The sequence below is a fragment of the Prunus persica genome, chromosome G6, assembly GCF_000346465.2.
Source record: "Prunus persica cultivar Lovell chromosome G6, Prunus_persica_NCBIv2, whole genome shotgun sequence".
Lineage (NCBI taxonomy): Eukaryota > Viridiplantae > Streptophyta > Magnoliopsida > Rosales > Rosaceae > Prunus > Prunus persica.
In genome coordinates this window covers 3633258-3654808 of record NC_034014.1, presented here as the reverse complement: position 1 = coordinate 3654808, position 21551 = coordinate 3633258, and the positions used below count along the sequence as shown (strand labels likewise).

Genomic DNA, 21551 nt, shown 5'->3' with positions numbered 1-21551 from the left:
ACGAAGCTCATGTAACACCAGATACTTATGGGGGACCCCATTTCCGTCCAACTTCCAAGCAACAAACTCTTTGCGGTGGCGAGACATGGCAATGAGAAAACCCTGAAACTCTGCAACAGCCTCAAACATCTCAGGATTCAGGACTTCGCTTTCTAATTCCGACCATTTCTGTTTTTGAGTGTCAAAAATGTATGTGTCACCATGACGGTTTAAAAAAAAGAGCTTGTGGGCGCAAGCAAAATAAAAATCAATAAGAGGAGAGCAATAAGAAGGGGGATCATGAAGATCTTTCCAGGATTGGTGAAGGGGATCAAAAACCTTAAAAAAGTGTCGCTTATCATAGTTTTGAAATGCAAGACCATAGATTTTGTGCTCCAGATTGAGCATGATTTTGCTCCCAAGTATGATCCTAGGATCAATCAAATTGGGAATGGCATCCTTGTCACAAACGCGCACGAATGGAAATTCTTCGTCTGTGCTGTCGTGCGTGAGATCATAGCATTCAACAGTTGACTTAAAACCCATGCTTTCATAGTCAATGATTTTATGAGTCTCAGAAAATCTGCTGTCAAATTCACCCCGCACCCTATATATACAATTTGGAACCCACAATCATTTGCCTCCCCAGCCTCTTGCCCTTCGACAGCCCAAGTTCCATCCAATCATTGTCGTCCGAAACCATAATATCGTCAAATACAGCTTCAAACCTAGGAGCCTTGCCAGAGCTCCTTTTGCACAAGTTACTAATATTTAGACGGCATAGGTTTTCCTCCGCTGCTTTAAGTTTCAGGCACAAATACCAATCCTTGTCCGGGGGCGGTGGTTTGGTTGTAGTTTTCAAAATGTCACTTTCTTCAGTTTTAAGGACAAAAATCTCACGCTCCGAAAAGAAATAACAACATAGTTGTTGACTAATACTTAGACGACATGGCTGACGACCCCACATGTTGACGTACGAAAGCAACTCATTCTTCAGCATTGTCTTCAATATATTACAGCTCCCTTTGACAGACACAGTTGCATAACTTTTGTAAGGATCAAAATATCAAAATGAAAGCAACCAAAGAAAACAAAAACGAAAACAGTACATATAGGCATAGGCAGAAAGAATAGGGATGTTCAAAACATACAAACAAATAAAACAACAAAACAACAACAAATAGGCAGAGAGAATAGGGATAATGGAAATCTTTTGGTTAGAATTTAGTGCTTACTAATCAACCCTTGTAGTCGTCACTCGTCAGAGAGGAGGAAGCCGAGAGAGTATGATGCACAGAGTTAAAAGAAGAAGAGAGCCCTAACCAATACCAAAACTTTGTCTTCTTAATGAACATCATTTGTGTCAAAGGACCGAAATGCCCCTAACTTTTTGTTTAGATAGACTCCTACATTGTTGAAATGGGATTTGGGTTGCATTTCGGGCTGGCCCAGGCCTCTCGGCCCATAAAATTTGTACTGTGCTTGGAAGTTGGAGCTGACTTTTGTATTATTCATTTTTTGGGTGTGTATATAAATACGGACGTAAAATGAATAATCTGCAAATTATTCACCACAGAGAATTACCAAGAAGACGACCAACACCAAGAACTCACTGCAATTTGCAAAGAGAGGAAATGGAGAGTAGTGTCACCGGCGGTGAGGATAGCGGAGGCAACATAAGCCTCAGCGTGAAGTTCAGTGGCAGAACCATACCCATCACAAATCTTTCTCCGGACTCAACCATCAAAGACCTCAAGTCCCTTCTGCAACCTCTCACCAATGTCCTCCCTCGTGGCCAAAAGCTCATTTGCAAAGGTGTCTCCTTTTTCTCCTCTGTAAAATTTGATTGAATTTCTCTGAGCTGTAATGAATTATGAATGGCAAGTTTTTCATTTTCAGTTTCATTTTAATTTTTGGATTCTGGGTATTTTGTGATAGGGAAGCTTTTGGTGGATGGAATGACACTGAAGGAGTCTGAGGTCGCTAATGGCTCCAGGATCATGCTCATGGCTTCTCAGGGCTTGCATCAAGGGGTATTGTAGATAAAACTCAATTCTTTTCTATCTTTTTGCTTTCTTGAAATCTGAACTTGAATTGGGAATTTGATTTTGATGGAGATGGAAGGACCCACTTGTTTGGTAGTTGAGAAAATAAATAAGAAGAAAGCAATTTTATCAAACAAAGATCTTTAATTTATTTTTTCTCGAGTAAAAATGTTGGTCATAAATTTCATGAAACTTTGGATCATAGTAACTGTGGAGATTTATGTGTTTTTGGAAGTGTTGAGTTATAGAAAATGCGTTATTGATAATGTAGTACTTCTGGAATTTTTGTTTGAATAGGACGGGCCCATCCTAAAACAAGCTCCCACACGCCCCATTTCCAGAGCCAACAATGCTAATACATTGGGAAAAGAAAAGACAGAAGTTTCTGTTGATAAGAACCGGTTGGATCGATGGAAAGCTACTGGGGTTATTGGACTCCGTGACTACAACTTGAGGGTATAAGAAACTAGTCTTTGGTGATTGTCCCTTTTTGGACTGTTTGCATTTTTCTAATCACATTTTACATTACGGATATCTATATGTAACATCTGTTTGGCTTGGTAGACAAGTTTTGCGGTTGTTAACAGAAGTAGTATGCCTTTCAGAATTGTTTTTCCTTCAGACAATTAATTGGGACTTAGAATCATAACACATGGGAATCTCTTAGCAGGGGAATGTCGATTTTGATAATTGTTTCCAAGTAATATTTTAGAGGACCTAACGTTTTCCAATGTTGAAAATTTGTGTTGGTTTAATTTGAAAAGGCTATACCCGATGAAGTGTGGGCTTGTGGAGCTTCTGCAAGAGTCATTGAACTCAGCAATAATGCTATTCCAGTGGTACCTGCCAAGATTGGCTGTCTAAGTTCCTTGCAGGTATACAAAGCTCTGTTTCTTTCTTGCATTTCTGCTCCAGCTTCTTCAAATTCTTTCCATAACTTATGCGTAGTTTCACTTCATTCTCTACATTTTGTAGAAATTGTTCCTCTCTGCAAATGATATTTTGGACAATTCTATTAACTGGGAAGCTCTAGTATCTTTGAAGCTTCTAACTGTTCTGTCTCTGGACCAAAACCAGTGAGTATCTTTTGTGCTTTACGATGTCACATTAAATTGGGGTGGCTTTCATTTTCTACTTCTTGACATTATGTTAAATGCTTGATGAATTGGACAATTTATGCAGTTTAACGACTTTGCCACCTGCATTCGGCTTGTTGACATCACTGAGGCAATTTCACGTTGCAAACAACAAATTGTCTAGCCTCCCAAATGAAATAGGACTTTTGACTAAGCTTGAAGTTCTGAAAGTCAACAATAACAGGTGATTTTGAAAGTACTTTAAGCAAGCTTTTTCTTATTGGGAATTACAGAATCAAAATCTGCTTTTTTTTCTTCCCTTGCATGTCTTTTCTTCTTAATGTGGTATGATCATTTTAAATTTTATATATTTCACATTGTGGACGTGCAGCTGCACTTAATATTTCACATCTACTTTCCTTTCCTCTAAATGCTTTTATGTCTTAAATACAGAAACTAAAATATTTAGTTTCAGTGGAAATTTTGGTTTTTTTAAAAACATGTTTTGTAGGTTGTTTAGTTTTTCCCCTTTATGCATTAATGCTATGTTGATGAAGTAACTACTTCTTAAATATGCAAATTTTGTTTGATAACCAATGGCTTGTGTCTTGATTAAACTTACCTGTCTGTCTCTGTGTCCAGGATAAGCACCATGCCTACATGCATAGGGGACTGTATTGGTCTTATTGAGGTAGTAATGTTTTCCTTTTCTTCATTTCTTATGGGAGGGGTGGGTTTTTTTTTTCTTTTTCAATTTGGGTAGATTTGTCCATTTATCTGACTTGCTTTTGGCATGGTGCAGATTGATGTTTCATCAAATCTTCTATCCGAGTTGCCCGAGACATTTGGCAATTTGCATAATCTAAAGGTCTATACTAATTCCTAGTATTTTGAACTTATTATCCCTATTTCTTTCTTGTTTTCCTTAAAAAACTCAAATTCTCTTTAAACGTTTAAGAGCTTCCCTTCTTGACCCCCACAGAGAGAGAGAGAGAGAGAAAGAGAGAGAGAGAGAGAGAGAGAGAGAGAGAGCTTCCTTTGTTTTGATATGGAACTGTAATTTGTAGGGTGGTTCTGGAGAGGTTACACAGTTTACGATTCCCGTATTAAAATATATTTTCCATTTTTTTTCAAAGATTAATTTTCATTGTGTTGTTAGGGTTGTCTTATCCATGTAGGAAATAAGAGTTTATTCATATTGCACCTGCTTTCACTGCTCATCCTGTTGATGTCTGCCATTGTCTCTGTACCCCAAGCATCCACCTATTCCTTTTCCCTGTACCTGGCCTAAACCCTAATGGTTACTGTATCGTGCCATCCTAAACTTTGACTCTTTCTACTGCCTATTATGCCAATTAATCACACACAAAAAAGTTTTGAAATTTAGTAAACTTTTACTTGAAGGTAGTAAAAATATCATTTTAGTCTAATTTTCTTGAGCTCTTTTAGAGTAATTGCAGCAACCTCATCTATTTTGTGCTTCATCTCCAGGCTGATATTCATTCCAAAACTTTTACTTTTGTGCAGTCTTTGTGTCTCAGCAACAATGGGTTGAAATCCCTTCCTTCTACGCTATTCAAAAAGTGCCTACAGCTCACAACACTTGATTTGCACAACACAGAGATAACCATGGATGTTCTTCGTCAGGTGTGTACATTAGCATCAAATGTCATTGTGCCAGGTAGTCTAATTTGTTAATTTTAATGATATAACAGCAATATCTTCACAGACGGAAGGATGGGAAAGTTTTGATGAACGCCGTCGCTTGAAGCATCAGAAGCAACTGGACTTCCGAGTTGTGAACTCCGGTGCATTTGATGAAGGTGCTGATAAGAGCTGATGCCACACATTTCTGGATTACATGAGGCAGTTGGGCCAATTTGTGGTCCATGCTGACATTTGTATGTAGAAGAACCAATGTAAAGCTTTGATGTCTCTGGTACTTTAATTGTTAATAGGATTTTATATAAATCAAAGAAATTGGTGTCATTGATACATGAGAAGTTACTGTGAGAACAATTATGGAGCAAGAGATGACCAGTTCTAATTGTCCTGTGATTATAATGCTGATGTGTATGTTTCTGAACAACCATGTTCCTTCCAAGCGAGACTGGCTTTGGGACCTTACAATGAAAAGGCAGCAGTGTAATAAGTATATATGAAAGAAATGGTGAAGGTGAAAGACTTTGTTTAGCTGTTGTGTGGTGTGGGCCTCCTTTTATTTTTTTGAGTACGTGGTTTACAGCTGAGAGTCTAAATTACTTCAACAACTGATGATTTTTTATTTTTTTATTTTTTGAAGTAAGAAAGAGGATGAATGATGAAATCGGAAAAATAAATGCGAGGTAGGTAAAAAATATATTAAAAAGTGTCAACAATCAAAATGATCTACAAGCAGTTATACCACCATCGTTTTACAGAAGTAGACAAAATTACCTGCACCGGGTTCACCACAATGGTATTCTATTGCATGAAAATTTCATTTATTGACAGTTTTTAGTTTTTACTGTTTAAATTGGTGGCAAGGATACAGGCAAAAACCCAAGAAGGTGACACTCAAACATCAATTGTCGCAAAAGATTATCTGGAAATCCGGCCAGCAAATTACAAGCAAATTTATTATTAAATGGGATTTACTTTTAGAGATTATACATGTAGAACATGAGACAGTTGGGATAAAAATGTTCAACTGTGTGCTCATCATCGATTAACACAGGAATGAAAGTCTGAGGTCAAATATCCTAAACTCTTATGAGTTCTCTTCCTAAAATCACAGACCGACAATCTCGGCGGATTCAAGAACACAACCTAACGGAAGTAAATGGATACCAGAGGGATGTCAATATCGTTATCCTCTTCATCCTCACAAGCCACAACAACATCAAAGTGGCGACGATAAGGAGGCAGTTCCGCCCCTGCCACTTCCCTAACCAGATCAACCATCTTCCTGTCCATTCGGTCTTGGTGTCGAGAAAACATGGTATTATAAAGCAGGCAACTTTCAAATGAGATGCTATAAGCCTTCAGTCCTTTGTCCTTTAGCCACTGAATAAGTTCCCTCAGAGTTGGATTGCCTCTCAGGATCCACCTATCCCAGATGGTCCAGCTCATGTCACGGTGCTTGATGACCTTGGGTGGAACTGGCTCGGCCATGGAGAACAAAGGTAGAGCTAGATTTGCAAATGTGTTTCTATAGTCTTCTAGCTTGTGGCCTCCATCCAAAACCTTGTAAAGCTCCAAGCACACAAGTCCTGTGGCCATTGCCGTGGTCGTTGCAATTGCAGGGATAATCCTACCGGCAATAAACTTGGCTTTCAGCTTGTCAACCTCAGGAATGCTGTAATTCCTAGCCCGCATATTGGCAAGCCCGGCTATCAGATCCATATGGTAATTTGTATCATCATCCTGCAAATTCCCCAAGCTAAGTGTAAAAAACCTACTGTGATTGGCAACTTGTAGGACACAACGAAACAATGAACTCCAAGTGAAGGCATGAATTAGAATTAAAATTTGAAGAATGATACATCCCACATCTAAGTTTAGCCCATCCCCACTCTAGGTCACATAAAGAAACTTCCCCATGCATCACTCAAAACCATCAACCACCATTAACACTTATTACCTCAACCAATTATCAGAGTGATCGAAATCAATCAACTTAACCATAGAATATATGAGTGTCTAAATGAAGGATAGGTCAGAAAAGATATGTACAGAGAGAGAGAGAGAGAGAGAGAGAGAGAGAGAGAGAGATTGACCTTCTCAAATTGAATTGGTTTCATTCTGAACCCTGGTGGGAGTTTCTCTCGACAATGCTCTAACTTGATAATCAATTCATTAATGACCTGTGCATCATCTAATGATTGAGGAGTTAAATTGGTAGCCTCATCATCAGTAACTATTTTCGCATCTTTCTTAGGCTGAAATTCTGAGACTTCCACTTTCTCAACAGCTTCAGCCACCTTCTTAGTGTTTCTAACCCAATCAGGGATTGGAATCCCAAATGTCTCTGCCCTTAGTATGGCAGCTGCTATAACAAAATGAAGGTGACCAGGATCAGCAGCTGAGAACTGCAGTGGATGGGGGAATCGCTTAGGGGCGGACCAGAATGGAGCCCCAGTACTAGTTGTTGCATCTTCAGGAAAAGTATAAATAAGTTGTTTCACGCGGTTGGAAAAATAATCTTCAAACCTGTGTACATCAAAAGCAGGCATCATGAATTACCGAAACAAACCATCACAATAATTAATGATTACAGAGAGGAGGGGCAAAAGGAAAAAATGTATAATCAAGTCTATTATCTAAGGGCTTACTTCAGGCGTGCCCAGCCAATGCAATCTTGGAATGTCTCACATCTTTCTCTATCAAGGCACTCAAGAACACGCTCCAAGGTATCCCTGGCCTGTGCGTCGCCAGCATTCCTCATGGTAGTGACATATTCACTTGGCTTGGATAAATATGCATTCACTTCAGCTGGAGTTTTCTCAAGCAAACCCTCAAACTCAGATCGAGCCCATGTCAAGCAGTGGTCAATGTTGTGGGGAAATGAGTGCACAGTGCACATGGGTGCTTGTTTCTCCGGCGGGTCCCTTGATGCACCATAGTTTTCTGTTAGGTGAGGAATAACCATCTGAGTGTTGCATTTTGCGCCAAGAGTACCCGACTCAAGAAGTGCTTTCTGAAAATATAAGCACCTCTGATCAACATACAGCCTCGCATTGACATTGTCTAGCGCATTAATAACAACACTTAAATTCTCCCAGAAGGTATCATCAAACACATTCTCAGTTTCAGGGCCAACTCTATTCTGCAAGGCTTCAACATTAAGACGCGGATTTATTGATGCAGCCGCAGAAGCAGCAACTGTTGATTTGGCCTGCCCAATGTTCCAATCACGGAAGAGGAACTGCCTACTGAGGTTACTCTTCTCAATTACATCATCATCAGTGACTGTTAGCTTCCCATGGTTGCTACATGAAACTCCCATCAGGGCCAAATTTTTTAATAACTCACATCCTAGTGCCCCTGATCCAACAAGAAATACTTTGGAATCTTCCAGTTTCTTCTGTAGCTTAGACCCAAAAACTGAAATCTGTGCATCATAACGGCTATTTAATGGTTTCAAATCACTGGGCTGCAGTGGCTCTGTAGGAAGTGATTCTACTGAGTCAAAGTAGAAGAACTGTTGGAACAAGTTAAACATTAGGTTACTACCAGCAGTGAAAAATAACATGGCACTAAATAATTCTTAGCTCCTAAAGAATGGTTAACTTCTACGTGAAACCAAGAATGTGTACTGACCTGGAAGAGTGGATGAAACTTCCCAGAGCAAGCTTTTACAACCTCTTGACCCACAATACCACCAAACATGGCAGCCATGGGGTTTAGTACCGCCTTTGCACCGAAAGCAAAGTGCCGCAAAAGTTTTGGATTAATATCTTCCAGTCTCCCATCTCCCAGTTTCTCATTAATGTTACTAGCAATAGATATAAGCTTCTGAGCATCCTCTTCTGAACCAGGAATAGGGAAGCACCCCGACTCTGACACGAATTTGTCCAGCGCTTGAAATGCCAAGTGTAGGAGAGGTGGGCGATCAAACTTGGAGAAATCACTGAAAAGAATATCGCCAGGATCATTGAGTGCTTCTCTCAACGGCTTAAAGTTCAAGACTTTGGGCTGCTTCACCTGTGTGACAATACCCCCCTTCTCATAGGTACCAAAACCCGTGGTATCCTCCTCGAGAGTAAATGAATAAGCCCTAGCATTCTTTATCTTCCTTGGCTTTCCATCATTTAGTTCTTTCATTCCATGAACTTCTGAGAACACAACAAGATCCCCATCCTGAAACTCAAGTCTTTCATCGTCAACACATGACACTAGAGCAGGGTTGTCATTGCTTATGGATGCAATAATACCAGTGTGTGGATCCTCCCCATCAACATCAAAAACAGTGAACTCAGGTCCGAAGTCACAGAACACAGAACCAAAGAGGCCTCTAGCTTCGGTTTTAATAAAGGCAATTGGAGGTTGATGATTATGACAATAATCATTGAATTCAATGGCTTTCTCAAGACTGATGTCAGTGAATACAACAGCCTACAACAACAGAAAATAAGTATATGCCTGTACAAACCCAAATAAAACTACCAAACTAGAAAAAATACACTCGTGAATTTTGAATCCTTCTGCAAAATAGATAATTACTTAAGGGATTCACAATTTTGAATATCTAACACTTGTTTGATAACTCGAACATAAATTGCAATTTCTACAGAGCTAATACAACCATTTTTAATAGATATTTAGGAAAATCATCATAACTAGATTACTTTAAATGCTACCAACAGAAGCAAAAATAGTTCACTATCAAAACCCAACAGAAGCAAGATATTGAAACCAACAGACACAGGATAAATAGATGCAGTACAAAATTAGAAAGTCACCTTCAGGAGACTAGTTCAGCTAGCTATAGCTAAAATACCTTCCCCCCTCCCTTTCTCCAAATAAAAAATGAATACCCTTCTAGTTCTAGGTAATGGAAGTTTCATATATAGCCTATGAAAATACCATTCCTTGCATGTATCAGTCTTTAGATGTGCTAAAATTACATTATTATTCACTATCTATGTACCCTCCCTCATTCATTAATGAAGGCATTTAGTCATCATAATCAAACATTAAGTAATTAAATAAAACCTAGTCCAGCAATTGTGATTCAAATAGACCCCCAAACATGCCTCAAAAGTATAAACTTGATAACTTGCATAACACTAAACAACCAGTAAATAACTACAGAAAAATGTACCTGGAAATCAGCAAGCTGTTCTTTGGCCAATTTGGTTGTCAAGGTATGAACAACCACAGCATTGTTGAGTTCCTGCAAGTTTTGAACAGCAACAAGTGCTCTGTTCTTGCCAACATCATCCTCAGAAAATACAAAATTACTGGATAAATCCCATAGCTCCACTTTCCCTTCATCATGCAACATCACAGACTTGACACCAGCAAGAATGAGGTTCTTTGCTGCAGGAAGCAAAAGTCCACATTGGAGAAGAAAAAAAAACCACCAGCAAAAGAAAATAAATACACACACATACATACACAACACTGCTTACTATGGTAAGTGAAAAAATTTAAACAGCAGAATCCAAAAACAATATATGCAACATTATAACAGATGAGCACTTCCAGAATTCAACATTGTCTTTTCATTTATCTCTCATTAACTACAAACCCAATTGAAAACGATAACTTCTTGGAAAAAAAAAGTTGAAAACGATAACTCAAACAAGCAGAGAGTTGCCGAAATTCATACCAATCTCAGCGCCGAGGCCTTGAATCCCCGAGATGAGGACATTCGACGCAAAGAGCCTCCGCATAGTCTCGCGGCCATAGACCGCGAGCTGCCGGCTGTGCAGATCCTCGTCGATATCGGAGGGGTTGGAATGGCCCAAAGCCATGATTGGCACGTCCCTTTCAACTATGCCGTGGTTGTTGCTGATGAGGCTGTTGCTGTTGACAGTCGATTCGGCGACGAAGTGGCCGATCCGATGCTTCTTAACAGACGATGCTGCGGCTGAGCTGGAGCTGGTGCTGTTGTTCTTGCTCACAATGGCGTCTTCTTCTTCTTCTACAACCACTCCTTCGCTAGGTCTCTTTCTTGGAAGCATATAGTGCAGTAAGCTGCGGAAAACGCCAGAAAACGCCATGATCACCGAAACGACCAAACTCAAAACCACAAAAATAATCGAGAAACGCGAATTGGCGTCACCGCCGCCGAAGTAGGTTCGAAACGCCAATCCGAGAAGGATCGGCGCCGAAGCTACCATGAAAAATCCAAACTTGAACCCTAACTTCAGCATGATTGATTCTAAAGCAACAAAAACCAAAGAAAGAGAGTAATTAAAAAAGGGAGAGGCAGAGAGAGAGAGAGAGGTATAATTAACGTACCGATTAGGACTGTGAGAAGAAGAAGATTGGAATCTGAGAGAGAGATGTGGGATTGGTTGATTGGTTGATTAAGCTGGTTTTTGCTGTGTGGGTTTTATGCTTTTCTTGAGATTTTGGGTTTGATTTTCGGAGAGGGGGAGAGATCGAGAAGTTTGGTTTGGGTTTTATACGAGGAGGTGGTCAGGTGGTGCAGAGAAGGGTATTTATGGAACTTCACTTCTTTTTCATTTTCAAATTTCGAGGGGTTTTGGTTTGGCTTTTGGAGAGCTGAGGACAGGTGCTGTTTACGGAGGCTACCGGTGTACTGTATACTCTTTCTGTTTAGAGAGGAAGAGGGAAATGCCGAATGGGCATATCGAACATTTATTCCTTTTGGCTCGTTTCCTGAAAAGAGCCGTTGCAAATTATCATAGTTTTGTTCCTTTTTTGGAATGAGCCATTCCTCTTCTTTATGCAAATCATCAGCTTGTTTTCTGCCTTCTTTCGTGTAAATCATCATACTTTGTTATGTATACGGAAACTCTGCGTGTTTTTAAATAAGCCATCTTACACGTACGATTGTCACACTTTCATATTTACCATTAGGTTCTATTTGGTTCATGGAATGGATTTGAGGGAAAATTATTTTCCATGTTATTTTCCAAGGAATGAAAATAAAAGATTCATTTCCCATGTTTGGTAATGTTGAAAAAATAACTGGGAGATTTCACTTTTTTTCCTTTCCCATGTTTGTTTTGAGTATGAATGAAAAACAAAGTTTGTATAATTTCTCAATTATACCCATATTAAATCAAATAAAAAAATGCATTTAATAATACGTTGTAATTATAAATTTTTCATAGGGATAAAATAGTCATGAAAATTGTGCATTGAATGTTGGCTCATTTTCTCAAACTTTCCCATGATGAGGGAAAACAAAACCCAAGTAAAGAGGAGGGCTTCATTTTTCCCCTTATTTTCCCATGTATCAAGGAACCATTTCTCATGCCTTACCAAACATGGGAAAGCAATTAAATTCTCATTCTCAAGCCTCCTTTCCCATTAATCAAACGGGGCCTTACAGTAATCGACATGTGTAATGCATAATAATTATGGTTAATTATAGCTTAGGCATAATGAAATAAATATAAATAATTGTTAAATGTAATAAATATGATTATTATTGAAAATTTGAATATCTTCTATTATTTTGTAAATGGTTATTTTCACAAATGATCGTTGAGGTTTACAAAATTATCACCATTAGTCATTTATGTTTTTTTTTTACATGGTACTTTTTTTTTAGTACAAGCAATAGTCTAAACTACAAGGGACACACACAAAACTATGATGTCGTGGGGATTTGAACCGGAGACCTCTGATATGCAAATCAAGGTCATTTTTTATTGGGTTAGACCTTGTTGGCGACATGGTTGGTACTTAAGGTTACTCTGCATACATAAATTAGTCTATGTTGTTAGGTTTCGTCCAAAATTTTCTTAAATTGATTTTGTAACACATAAGTGGAGCACATATGACCAATGACACCACACCACGTCGATTAAGCAACCATAACTAATTTTTCCCCAATAACTAGTTATGGGCTTAGAAATTAAACATTTGCTTAACTATTTTATTTAAAAAAATTAAAAAAAGTCGGGCATGTATTGTTTTTTCACTACAAGAACCGAAACTAGAACCATACCAAATCAGTCCGATCTGATTTTTGGTCAACCCAATTTTTCCCATTTTTTCGGCCCAATTCAGCTTGGTTTTCCAGTTTGAGCGCTCATCCCTACTTAGGACCAACATGTCACAAGAAAACATAAAAGACCAAAAGTGATAATTTTGTAAACCTCATGAACCATTTGTGAAAATAACTTTTCCGAAATTAAGCATAGAAAACCAATTGAAAATATTGTTTGATTATCATAACTAGCATTTACAAACATTGTGATGAGAATAGTTTATCACCGTTTCTGGAATAAATTTGAGACTTGACATTCTCAAAAAAAAAAAAAAAAAAACATATTCTAAAATTTGGTGTAACAACTTCCATAAATAGTGCGTTCACCTCTCATTTTATAACTGCGATGTAAAAGTTCGCTTATTCCAACCTCAAGACACTTCTTACAATATATACTAGAAAGATCCCATGGGCCTTGAATCGAAGCATAAATATTGTTTTTGTCTAATACTCGCGTTCCCTGAGCATACAACAGTCCACCAGAAGCTTTAAAACTTAATCGGGTAAGCAACTTCTGAACGTTAGATTTAATCAACTCAAGTTGATCATTGAGTTTGGGATTTGTCTTATAAACCCCATTATTCGTGTCAATTACACCAAAGAAATTTGCATCTGGATATTCTACAGGATTGAAGCATTTATGCTAAAAAAAACGTTGTTCCAAATACCTCTTCGAGAAAAATGAAGAAAGATAGAAGACACATCATGATTAATGCCTTTGAGTAAAACATGTTAATTATACAAGGATTCAATTTGCTTATTAAAACGAACACGTGTCAAAATTATTCTGCTTTTATATATACTAGCCCCTTGACACATGCTCACGCATGTGCCAATTGGTTTTCTTTTTCTTTTTTATTTTATTTTTAGAATTAATAAAAGATAATAGGGTAGTTATGTTCCATAAAAGTAGGACCTATTATCTTATTTTGTTTTTAATTTTAATTTTTTTGATATTAAAAAATGTGAATTTACCATATTATCCTCATTTAATTAATAATTTCAATTCTTAATGTTTGAATTAACAAAGGGCATTTTCTGGTATTTTGAATGTTTCACCATTCTCTGCCTTTTGCTTTATATATATAGATAATTCGTACAGTATACTATGTTCTATTATGATAAAACACTTGATATATTAATTCATGTTTTGGCTAATTCGTTTCAGAAGTCATACTTGATGTGTGTATATATAGCATAACATGTAAGAATTTTAATTTTAATTTTAATTTATTTTGTTTGAGAAACTACATTATTAAAATTTTGTAACTCTTTGCGTAGCTGAAATCTCACTTTGATGTATCTTGTCTTTTTAAAGCAGGTAGTTTCTCCACCTCAGTTGACCTTTCAACGTCTAGTTTGTCAATAAGGTCATCTTCAATTATGGGCTATAGGCAAAATGAATGGCTACAATTTAGCACTCTAAAATATTGTTATTTTAAAGTATAGTGTATGGTTAAATTTTTATATCTCCAGCCATGCATGGAGTGGCAATTTCGGGCACAACACATTACACAATTCAAAACTCGTACAAGAATTTAGAGGGTTCAACCCGCAAGATTAAAATTCGGGTCATTTTCGGGTCAACCCATCATGACCTGTTTAATAAACGGGTGAATTTTAGGTCAACCCGCCAACCCGCTAAAATACATGTGTAACCCACCAACCCACTAACCCGTTTATTTGTTTGTTCTTCATTTTTCTATTTTTTTTTTAAATGTCTTTTAGTTGCTATCACTTAGCGGGTCAACTCGACACGACTCGAAATCCGCACGAAAACTTAACGGGTCAACCCGTGCATGATACGTTTATTAAACAGGTCGAGTTTAGGTTGAGCATTCCTAACACGTATATAATCTTGACACGACACGACCCATTGTCAACCCTAATGATGCAGAATTGTCCTATATATTTTATTATTTTGAGAAAAACTATGATACTACAACACTCATACATTCCACTACTATGTATTGTTTAAGGAAATGTGGAAAGAAATGAGTGTGAAATTTTTTGAAGAAATTTATAGATATTTTAGATTTTTTGAAGAAATTTATATATATATAATTTTGTTTAAAAAAACAAATTTAAATACATTTAAAACATTACATGAAAAAAAAAAATTTGAAACAGCTAGTTAACATCAGGTGCTTCGTATTGGATGTGAGGAGTGCTCTAAACCTCATGCCTCGATCCTTGAAACTTCCACCCCAAAATCAATTGGTAATGGGAGAATAGTCCAACTTCTTATAAGCCCTTTTAAAGTTTGTTAGTTTTTCAATGCAGGATATTCTCACAACATAAAACATATCCTTAAATTTCTTTATAAATTTGCAAATTTTTCTATTAATTTCCTTCATTTCTTTCCAAAAAAAAAAAATTTCAATATATGAATACTTAATTGATATTTCCCCTGATGATTCTTTTTTCATGGGACCAAAAAAACAAGATGTCCATACTTTAATTGATATTTCCCCTAAACCCTAAAACAAGATGTCCATACACCCCCCTTGGGACCCTCGGCTAGTTCATAAAAGAGAAGACAACCTTTTCTTTTCTTTTGGGACATAACATGAATAACGTTACAGACAAAAAAAAAAACAAAAACAAAAAAGATAGCGTCTAAGTTCCATCACCTTCTCACACAGCTCTTAGGCCCGACAGACAATCTCGTGCCCCTCATACTTTCTCAAGTTCTATTATTAAACATAAAGTTAATCGTAAATGAATTCAATATTCCCACCACCGAAATCATAACACACACACATCCTAAAGGAACACAAGAAAATATACAATTTTTTTTTTTCCTTTTTTTCTTTTCTTTTATAGAATCAGAGAGAGATCTCTTTCCGTTGGAAGATGAAAGAAGATTTTTCTTCATTTCAGCTACACAATTAAGCTTTTCTGCATCTACATTGAGCGTGGATTACTTCCCTAAGTAGGGGTAGTTTTAACTTTTACATGAGTAGTATTGATATACTAGAAGTAGCCGAGGATGCTCACCTATTACTGTTGTTGTTGGTTCGCAGCAGTGTCGATAAAATTTCAGAGAATTGAGGGCGCTTTGATGGGCTATTGTTCCAGCACTTGGTCATCAGGGACTTCAGCATTTGTGGACAGTCCTTTGGGATCTCAGGTCTAAGGCCACAAGCGGCTATGCCAACGGCTGCTTGGACCGGTGAACATGTGGCATAGGCTGCCTCACCAGTCACCATCTCCCAAATTACCATCCCAAAACTATACACATTACTCATCCATGTCTCACTAACACTCTCTGGATCACCAGCAATGATCTGTGTGCAACCAAAAAGATGAAAGAAAATAGTAAATACCATATCTGTTATTTTAAGTCTTCAGATAACAAATAATGAGATAAACAAAGAACTGGCATAACTTAGGTGAATAAAAGATGCCACCTAGTATGCTGAACAGCTTGAATACAATTACTTCAAATCACAGACGAGCCACAATATATTATAAGGAAGAACAACTTCAAGTTTAAGTTCTATTTTAATGTACAGTGATACCACATTTCTCAAGCATTTTGGAGTTATTCAGATCTGTATATAATATATAAAAGTGAAAGTGACAAAAGGTGGTCCCAAGAGGCCAAACTTGCCGAAAGAGAAAAAAAAGAATCATTCTGTTCTAAGTGATTTGCATCCGCATTTCCCCTGACCTAAGTCAAAGCATTTTAAACAAACAACCTTAAAATAATTTATTTTCATCATCAAGTATCTTATACACAGAGTGTGTAGCAGCATCCAATTATTATCAGAAGCTAATAAAAGTTAGATAAAACATGGGTTTATAGAATGGCATCAAAAAATTGATCTGGAAAGGCTATAATCCTTGAATTATGATCATGCTAAAAAACTTAAAAGCTCCATTTTGTGGGCTCCGCACATAATACCTGTATTGCTGAAAATAGCACTACTATAAGGTTGCAGCTAAGCTGATTTATTTAGTGGAATGCATAAAAGTGGTTAGGCAAAGTTTTATGGGAGAGGAGTGCTAAGATAAAGGTAAACAGTATATTGAAATGTAAAGTATCAACAATTATGAAGACATGTTAGGCATGCTCAATCAATAATGTCGGGATAAGTGACATAAAGTGTCTTTAGTGAAAATGCAAAATGGACTGATCCTGAAAAGTTGAATTAGATACATTGAATCTACTATGAGTGCTAGTGAACCTAACACACATTTTATCCATAGAAACGAAATCAGATCTTGCATGCTGGGAAGCTCTATGCAGGTAAAGTTGCAGTAGCAAAATAATGTCTATATTATCTGCAATTCGATCCTATCAGCAAGTCCTTGGAACAACAGCAACAGAAGTGAATTTAGTTTATGGCACAATTGGGTATGCAATGTATATGGAAATGGAGCAATGTAAATTTGTCCCCAAAGCTTTTGAAGATGCAATTTGACAGGATTAAAGGTTTGTAGCCATGGAAGAACTCATTCTAACTGGTTTGAAGTAGAAAATGCATGGAATGACACTATAGCTATAGTTGTGCAAAATGTGGTCTAAAGGGCTAGCTCAACTTCTGAAATAAAAATACCAGGATCCTTGATGAGTCCTAGCTCTATTATCTATTAGTTCATTGCATCGTACTAACCTCGGGAGCTAGCCACCTGTATCCATCAGTCTCATACTCCGTAGCCTCACCAACACTTTTGCAAGCAGCTACTATACCCATGTCACCTAAGCAAGCATTCCCGTGTCGATCTAATAAGATACGCTGTGTATTGAGGTCTCTATATGCAACGCCGTGGTCATTCATGAACTTGATCCCCTCTGCTACATCAACCGCAATCCTTAATATGTCCTTAATCTGAAGCTTCTTGCTTTTAAGCATCATGTCATATACTGATCCACCTTCCATCAACTTTGTCACAACGCACAACCCATGATTTTCATCAATGCAAACGCCATAAAACTGCAGAATGTTCTTGTTCCCACATGTCATGAGCTCCAAAAGATCTCTTCGGAGCTCAAAGTCATAAGAATTTCCCTTGTCACACCCTTTAAGCTTCTCAATTCCAACCTTTTTCCCCTTGTAAACTCCCTTATATGAAGTGGGTCCAATCTGATCAACAAAGTCAAGATTATCAGAGTTCAACAGCCACTTCCCCATCTCATCCCCACCAGATTGTATTGTCTGCCATTCATCTACGGATACAACGAATGACGAAGTGGGTAGAGGGTTGGGAAGTTGAATCTTTTGGCTAGAAATATCAACTCCGTTCCTATAATTTTGCTCACCAATGTCCTCTTCAATATCTCCCACCTCTCTCCCCTTAGTATTCTCTTCTTGACAACCACATAGTCCAAATGGGAGCTTCACTGTGCTAGGTTTGGGCTTCTTTATGGCTGACTTCAAAGCAATTTCAATCCGATTTCTGAACAACTTCTCTTCCCCGCCTTCGACCAGAAGAAGAACAACTCCAATCGTACACCCTTTCTTCTCAAAGATCTGTATCTTCTTGTAGCAAATCGACTCACTATCAAGTGCACTGGACATCACCGGCCATGAAATCGAAGAATTACAAGCAAATGTGAGCTTGAATACAGAGCCCTGAGTCTCATTTTCAGACACCTCTTGAATCAACATGGCAGGATGGCCCTCCACTGATGCCTGCTCTATCAATTTTATATGAAGAAACACTTCTTTCATCTCGAATCCCGCCTGAGCATAACTGTTCAACACATATAGAAAAACCATCATCACCAAATAAGTAAAATAAGCAATAACACAGCCCAAATCGTATGTTTGGCTGCTCAAAAAATGTTGCAAAACCAAACAAGAAAAACTCACAACTAACTATAGATTCAAAAACGATTCAATATAAACTAAAAGCTTTCAAAACCTGAGGGGCAAAGAATCGTAATGCTTGCGAATGTTGGAGACGAGCTTCTCCGGGAGCTGACTGCCAGGGTAGAGCTGCGTGAGGTTCCGAACAACACTGCCCCACACTAACTTCCTAGAGCTCTCGATTTTGTTAAACGGCGCCGTCGCCGAGTCACTTGTCGAGTCGAGATTCAGCGAGTTCTTGAGCGACGCGATAGCCTCGGATACGTTCCGGCTCAGCTTCTGCAGCCTCTTCTGCATCGCCGACGACTCCTTCACTCCGGCACCTGCCGAGCTCTCCGGCTCCGACGTCGCCCCCTCCGATCTGTCCTGCGTCCGCATCAGTACCTGCTCCACCATGTCCTCATCCGTACTCGCTCGGCTCGACCAGCACTCCAGCGCTGCAGCCATGGCTACTTAGGCAGGTAGCTAACTCAATGCGGCTCGGCTCAGCTCGGCTCACTCAGTAACTCGCCCTTCCTACTAACTTAGCGACACACAGAGTACAGAGAGAGCGGTCTCGTTCAGATTTCTGAGTCTCATTTTTTCTGACAAATAAAATGAGAGAGAGAGAGGGGGGGTGGTGGATTTGTTATTTTGTTTGGGAGCGTGAATATATTAGTTAATGAAAACAAAAAAGGAGATTTTGGAGCCTAAATTATAAAAATACTTTATATGAAATAGACTTTAAAATACACTCAAAGTTCATTTATTATATAACAAAAAAAGCTTTTAACTTCTTATAAATTACAAAACTGCCATTAATTTCTTAAAACAAACTCAACTCTAAAGTCTCATAAAAATACCCAAAACACTTAATAGGGCATCAAGTAATTTAATAATTAATATTAAATTTAATAAAGTCAGCTGTCATTTTTGGGATTTTTTTGGGTTTGTTTATAGAAATTCAATTGTGTATGATTTATTTATAATATTAGTGTTAGAAATAGGTATATCACTAAATATTTCAAAAAAAATTGATTAATGAATTTATAACTGCCTGTGTGTGATCAGCATTGAGGGCGATGCTTTCTGATTTGATCCAACGGTGGCCACCGATGGGAAGGGTGTGGGACTGCGATGGGCCCCATGCTAGTACCTTGGTCCCCCGTTGTGTTGCGTCATTTTAAATTTCGACATCTTACCGTTGATTCGGGAGGAAATTTTTGGACATTGCTGTCTGGGAGTTCATTGCGGTTGGGACTTGGACTGGGTGGGAGCTACTTTCCTTTGGGTGGGTCCGCCTTTCTGTTTGCAAACTAAATTAAGTGGGTCCCGTCTCCTTTTCTTCTTTTATTAAATCATATGGCATCTTATGTCAAATTGGTGGCAATCATCCAAATGCATTGTATAATAATGAATTCTTGTGGCTGAAATAAATTAATTAAACTTTGAAAATATTGGTTAAAATATCCAGAAAACATTCATATCGATAAAACTGTTAAAGAAATTATGAGAATTTAAAAAATGTTCGGAAATTTATAATGAAATTTTCGGTGTGATCAATTTATCTACTTTTTTTTTTTAAAAATAGAAAAATTGATAGAGGTTAAAAAATTCAAACAATAGTTTGGATCTAGTCCTCGAATTATTGCTTATTTATATAAGTTCTTTAACTAATTTGTCACGTAGATTACATTCCATTTTTGACATATTGATTCAAACTTTTGTATTTAATTGATTTCAATTAAAATTTTATGTTCCTATTATACCTCCATTGTCTAAATCGGGTAAGATGACGATTTATAGGCCATTAATGATTAGAGTTCTTCATGTACAATTAAAGGAATAATTACATTTTGAATGTAACGGTCGGACCTTCAATTTTTTTTTCCTTGACTTCTACAAATTCCTATTTAACGTGGATTTTATTATCGCACATACTTTTAGGATTATTTATTATTTTGGAGATATAATTTCTCCTTGAATTTAGCTTATTAGGGGGCGTTTGGTATTCTATTCAAATAGGGAACTCAAAAATTTTGATTTTTTTTTTTAAAAAAGAGTTCTTAAATCTATTTTTAAAATTCAAAAACTTGTTTGGTATGCAACTTGAAAACTATTTTCAAATCTTAAACATTTGAGAACTTATGGATTGTTAGAAGAAGAAAAAAACTGGAAAAAAATAATACTTTTAGAGAAAGAAAAAAAGATATTTTTTTGTTTTTAATAATTGAGGTGTTTTTTTAGTTGTTCTTGAGTTTGAGTTTTTAAAAATAGGGCTACCAAACAAGTTTTCTTGACTCAAATTATGTTTTTGAGTTTAAAAAGTTGTATTCAAATTAAATACCAAACAGACCCTACATGCACGTTTTTCTTTTTTGTTCTTCATCTTTATCTTCTTCTTTCTCAATTTATTCTTAATTCTTCTTCTTTTCTTCATTTATATATACCCTATGGTAGAGAATGTTGATCTTGTACGGTCAATTGACAATCTGCACATTGCAACATATAGTTCCAAAGCCTCCTCATACTAATGATTTTGAATATGACCCAAGATCATGGCATTCCATGTTACAAGATTCCTTTTCCTTTTCCTTTTCCTTTTCTTTGAAAAGTTGTAGGTAATTATTTTTATTTCACCTTGTGATAGAGGTATAGTATATACTCTCATAAATATATTATCGTATGATGTAGGTATATTGTCCTATTACTTAGGTATATATATATGTGTGTGTGTGTGTTTTTTTTTTTTTTTTTTTTTCATATTTTAGACAATGAATAATACTATTTTTTTAATGTATTTTTATAGGTAACATACAATTTTATTTGTCTTTTTTTGTATCTGACTTATAGGTAGTCTTCTAATTTATGTTCCTAACTTATAGATGGTATTCTAATTTATGTTCATGACTGATGAGTAACACGATTTATCACCAATTTTTTTCGTTGTTAATAAGAACACTATTTACCTATATGT

General features: G+C 37.1%; 3 protein-coding genes across 4 annotated transcripts; 1 reads left to right on the top strand and 2 right to left on the bottom strand.

Moving 5' to 3' along the window:
- LOC18773767 (LRR repeats and ubiquitin-like domain-containing protein At2g30105) lies at positions 1502-5293 on the top strand. Its single transcript, XM_007205307.2, has 10 exons — positions 1502-1794; positions 1918-2012; positions 2322-2480; positions 2789-2899; positions 3000-3100; positions 3207-3344; positions 3743-3791; positions 3903-3968; positions 4628-4747; positions 4830-5293. The coding sequence occupies exons 1-10, from the start codon at positions 1527-1529 to the stop codon at positions 4938-4940; spliced, it is 1218 nt and encodes a 405-aa protein (XP_007205369.2). The 5' UTR covers positions 1502-1526; the 3' UTR covers positions 4941-5293.
- On the bottom strand, positions 5668-11434 carry LOC18772352 (ubiquitin-activating enzyme E1 1). 2 transcript variants are annotated; one of them, XM_020566775.1, is made up of 7 exons: positions 11051-11434; positions 10416-10783; positions 9906-10123; positions 8402-9196; positions 7414-8282; positions 6859-7291; positions 5668-6505 (listed from the first exon to the last, which is right to left on the bottom strand). In XM_020566775.1, the coding sequence occupies exons 2-7, from the start codon at positions 10768-10770 to the stop codon at positions 5909-5911; spliced, it is 3267 nt and encodes a 1088-aa protein (XP_020422364.1). In that variant the 5' UTR covers positions 10771-10783; positions 11051-11434; the 3' UTR covers positions 5668-5908. The 2 variants fall into 2 exon arrangements, with proteins under 2 accessions (XP_020422364.1, XP_007208384.2); XM_007208322.2 differs by lacking the exon at positions 11051-11434 and having other exon boundaries at positions 10416-11031.
- Positions 15301-19254, bottom strand: LOC18775265 (probable LIM domain-containing serine/threonine-protein kinase DDB_G0287001). The gene is made up of 3 exons (XM_007207950.2): positions 18651-19254; positions 17399-18479; positions 15301-16066 (listed from the first exon to the last, which is right to left on the bottom strand). Exons 1-3 carry the CDS (start codon positions 19040-19042, stop codon positions 15773-15775), a joined length of 1767 nt encoding a protein of 588 aa, XP_007208012.1. The 5' UTR covers positions 19043-19254; the 3' UTR covers positions 15301-15772.

Coding starts and splice junctions, on each gene's coding strand:
- LOC18775265 (XM_007207950.2), bottom strand. CDS start 19,042: ATGGCTGCAGCGCTGGAGTGCTGGTCGAGCCGAGCGAGTACGGATGAG. Junction 18,480..18,650: donor TACGATTCTTTGCCCCTCAG/GTTTTGAAAGCT, acceptor TGTGTTGAACAG/TTATGCTCAGGCGGGATTCG. Junction 16,067..17,398: donor ACAGGTGGCTAGCTCCCGAG/GTTAGTACGATG, acceptor GGTTGCACACAG/ATCATTGCTGGTGATCCAGA.
- LOC18772352 (XM_007208322.2), bottom strand. CDS start 10,962: ATGCTGAAGTTAGGGTTCAAGTTTGGATTTTTCATGGTAGCTTCGGCG. Junction 9,197..9,905: donor AACAGCTTGCTGATTTCCAG/GTACATTTTTCT, acceptor CTGTTGTTGTAG/GCTGTTGTATTCACTGACAT. Junction 8,283..8,401: donor AGTTTCATCCACTCTTCCAG/GTCAGTACACAT, acceptor TTGTTCCAACAG/TTCTTCTACTTTGACTCAGT.
- LOC18773767 (XM_007205307.2), top strand. CDS start 1,527: ATGAATAATCTGCAAATTATTCACCACAGAGAATTACCAAGAAGACGA. Junction 2,013..2,321: donor CTCAGGGCTTGCATCAAGGG/GTATTGTAGATA, acceptor TTGTTTGAATAG/GACGGGCCCATCCTAAAACA. Junction 2,481..2,788: donor TCCGTGACTACAACTTGAGG/GTATAAGAAACT, acceptor TAATTTGAAAAG/GCTATACCCGATGAAGTGTG.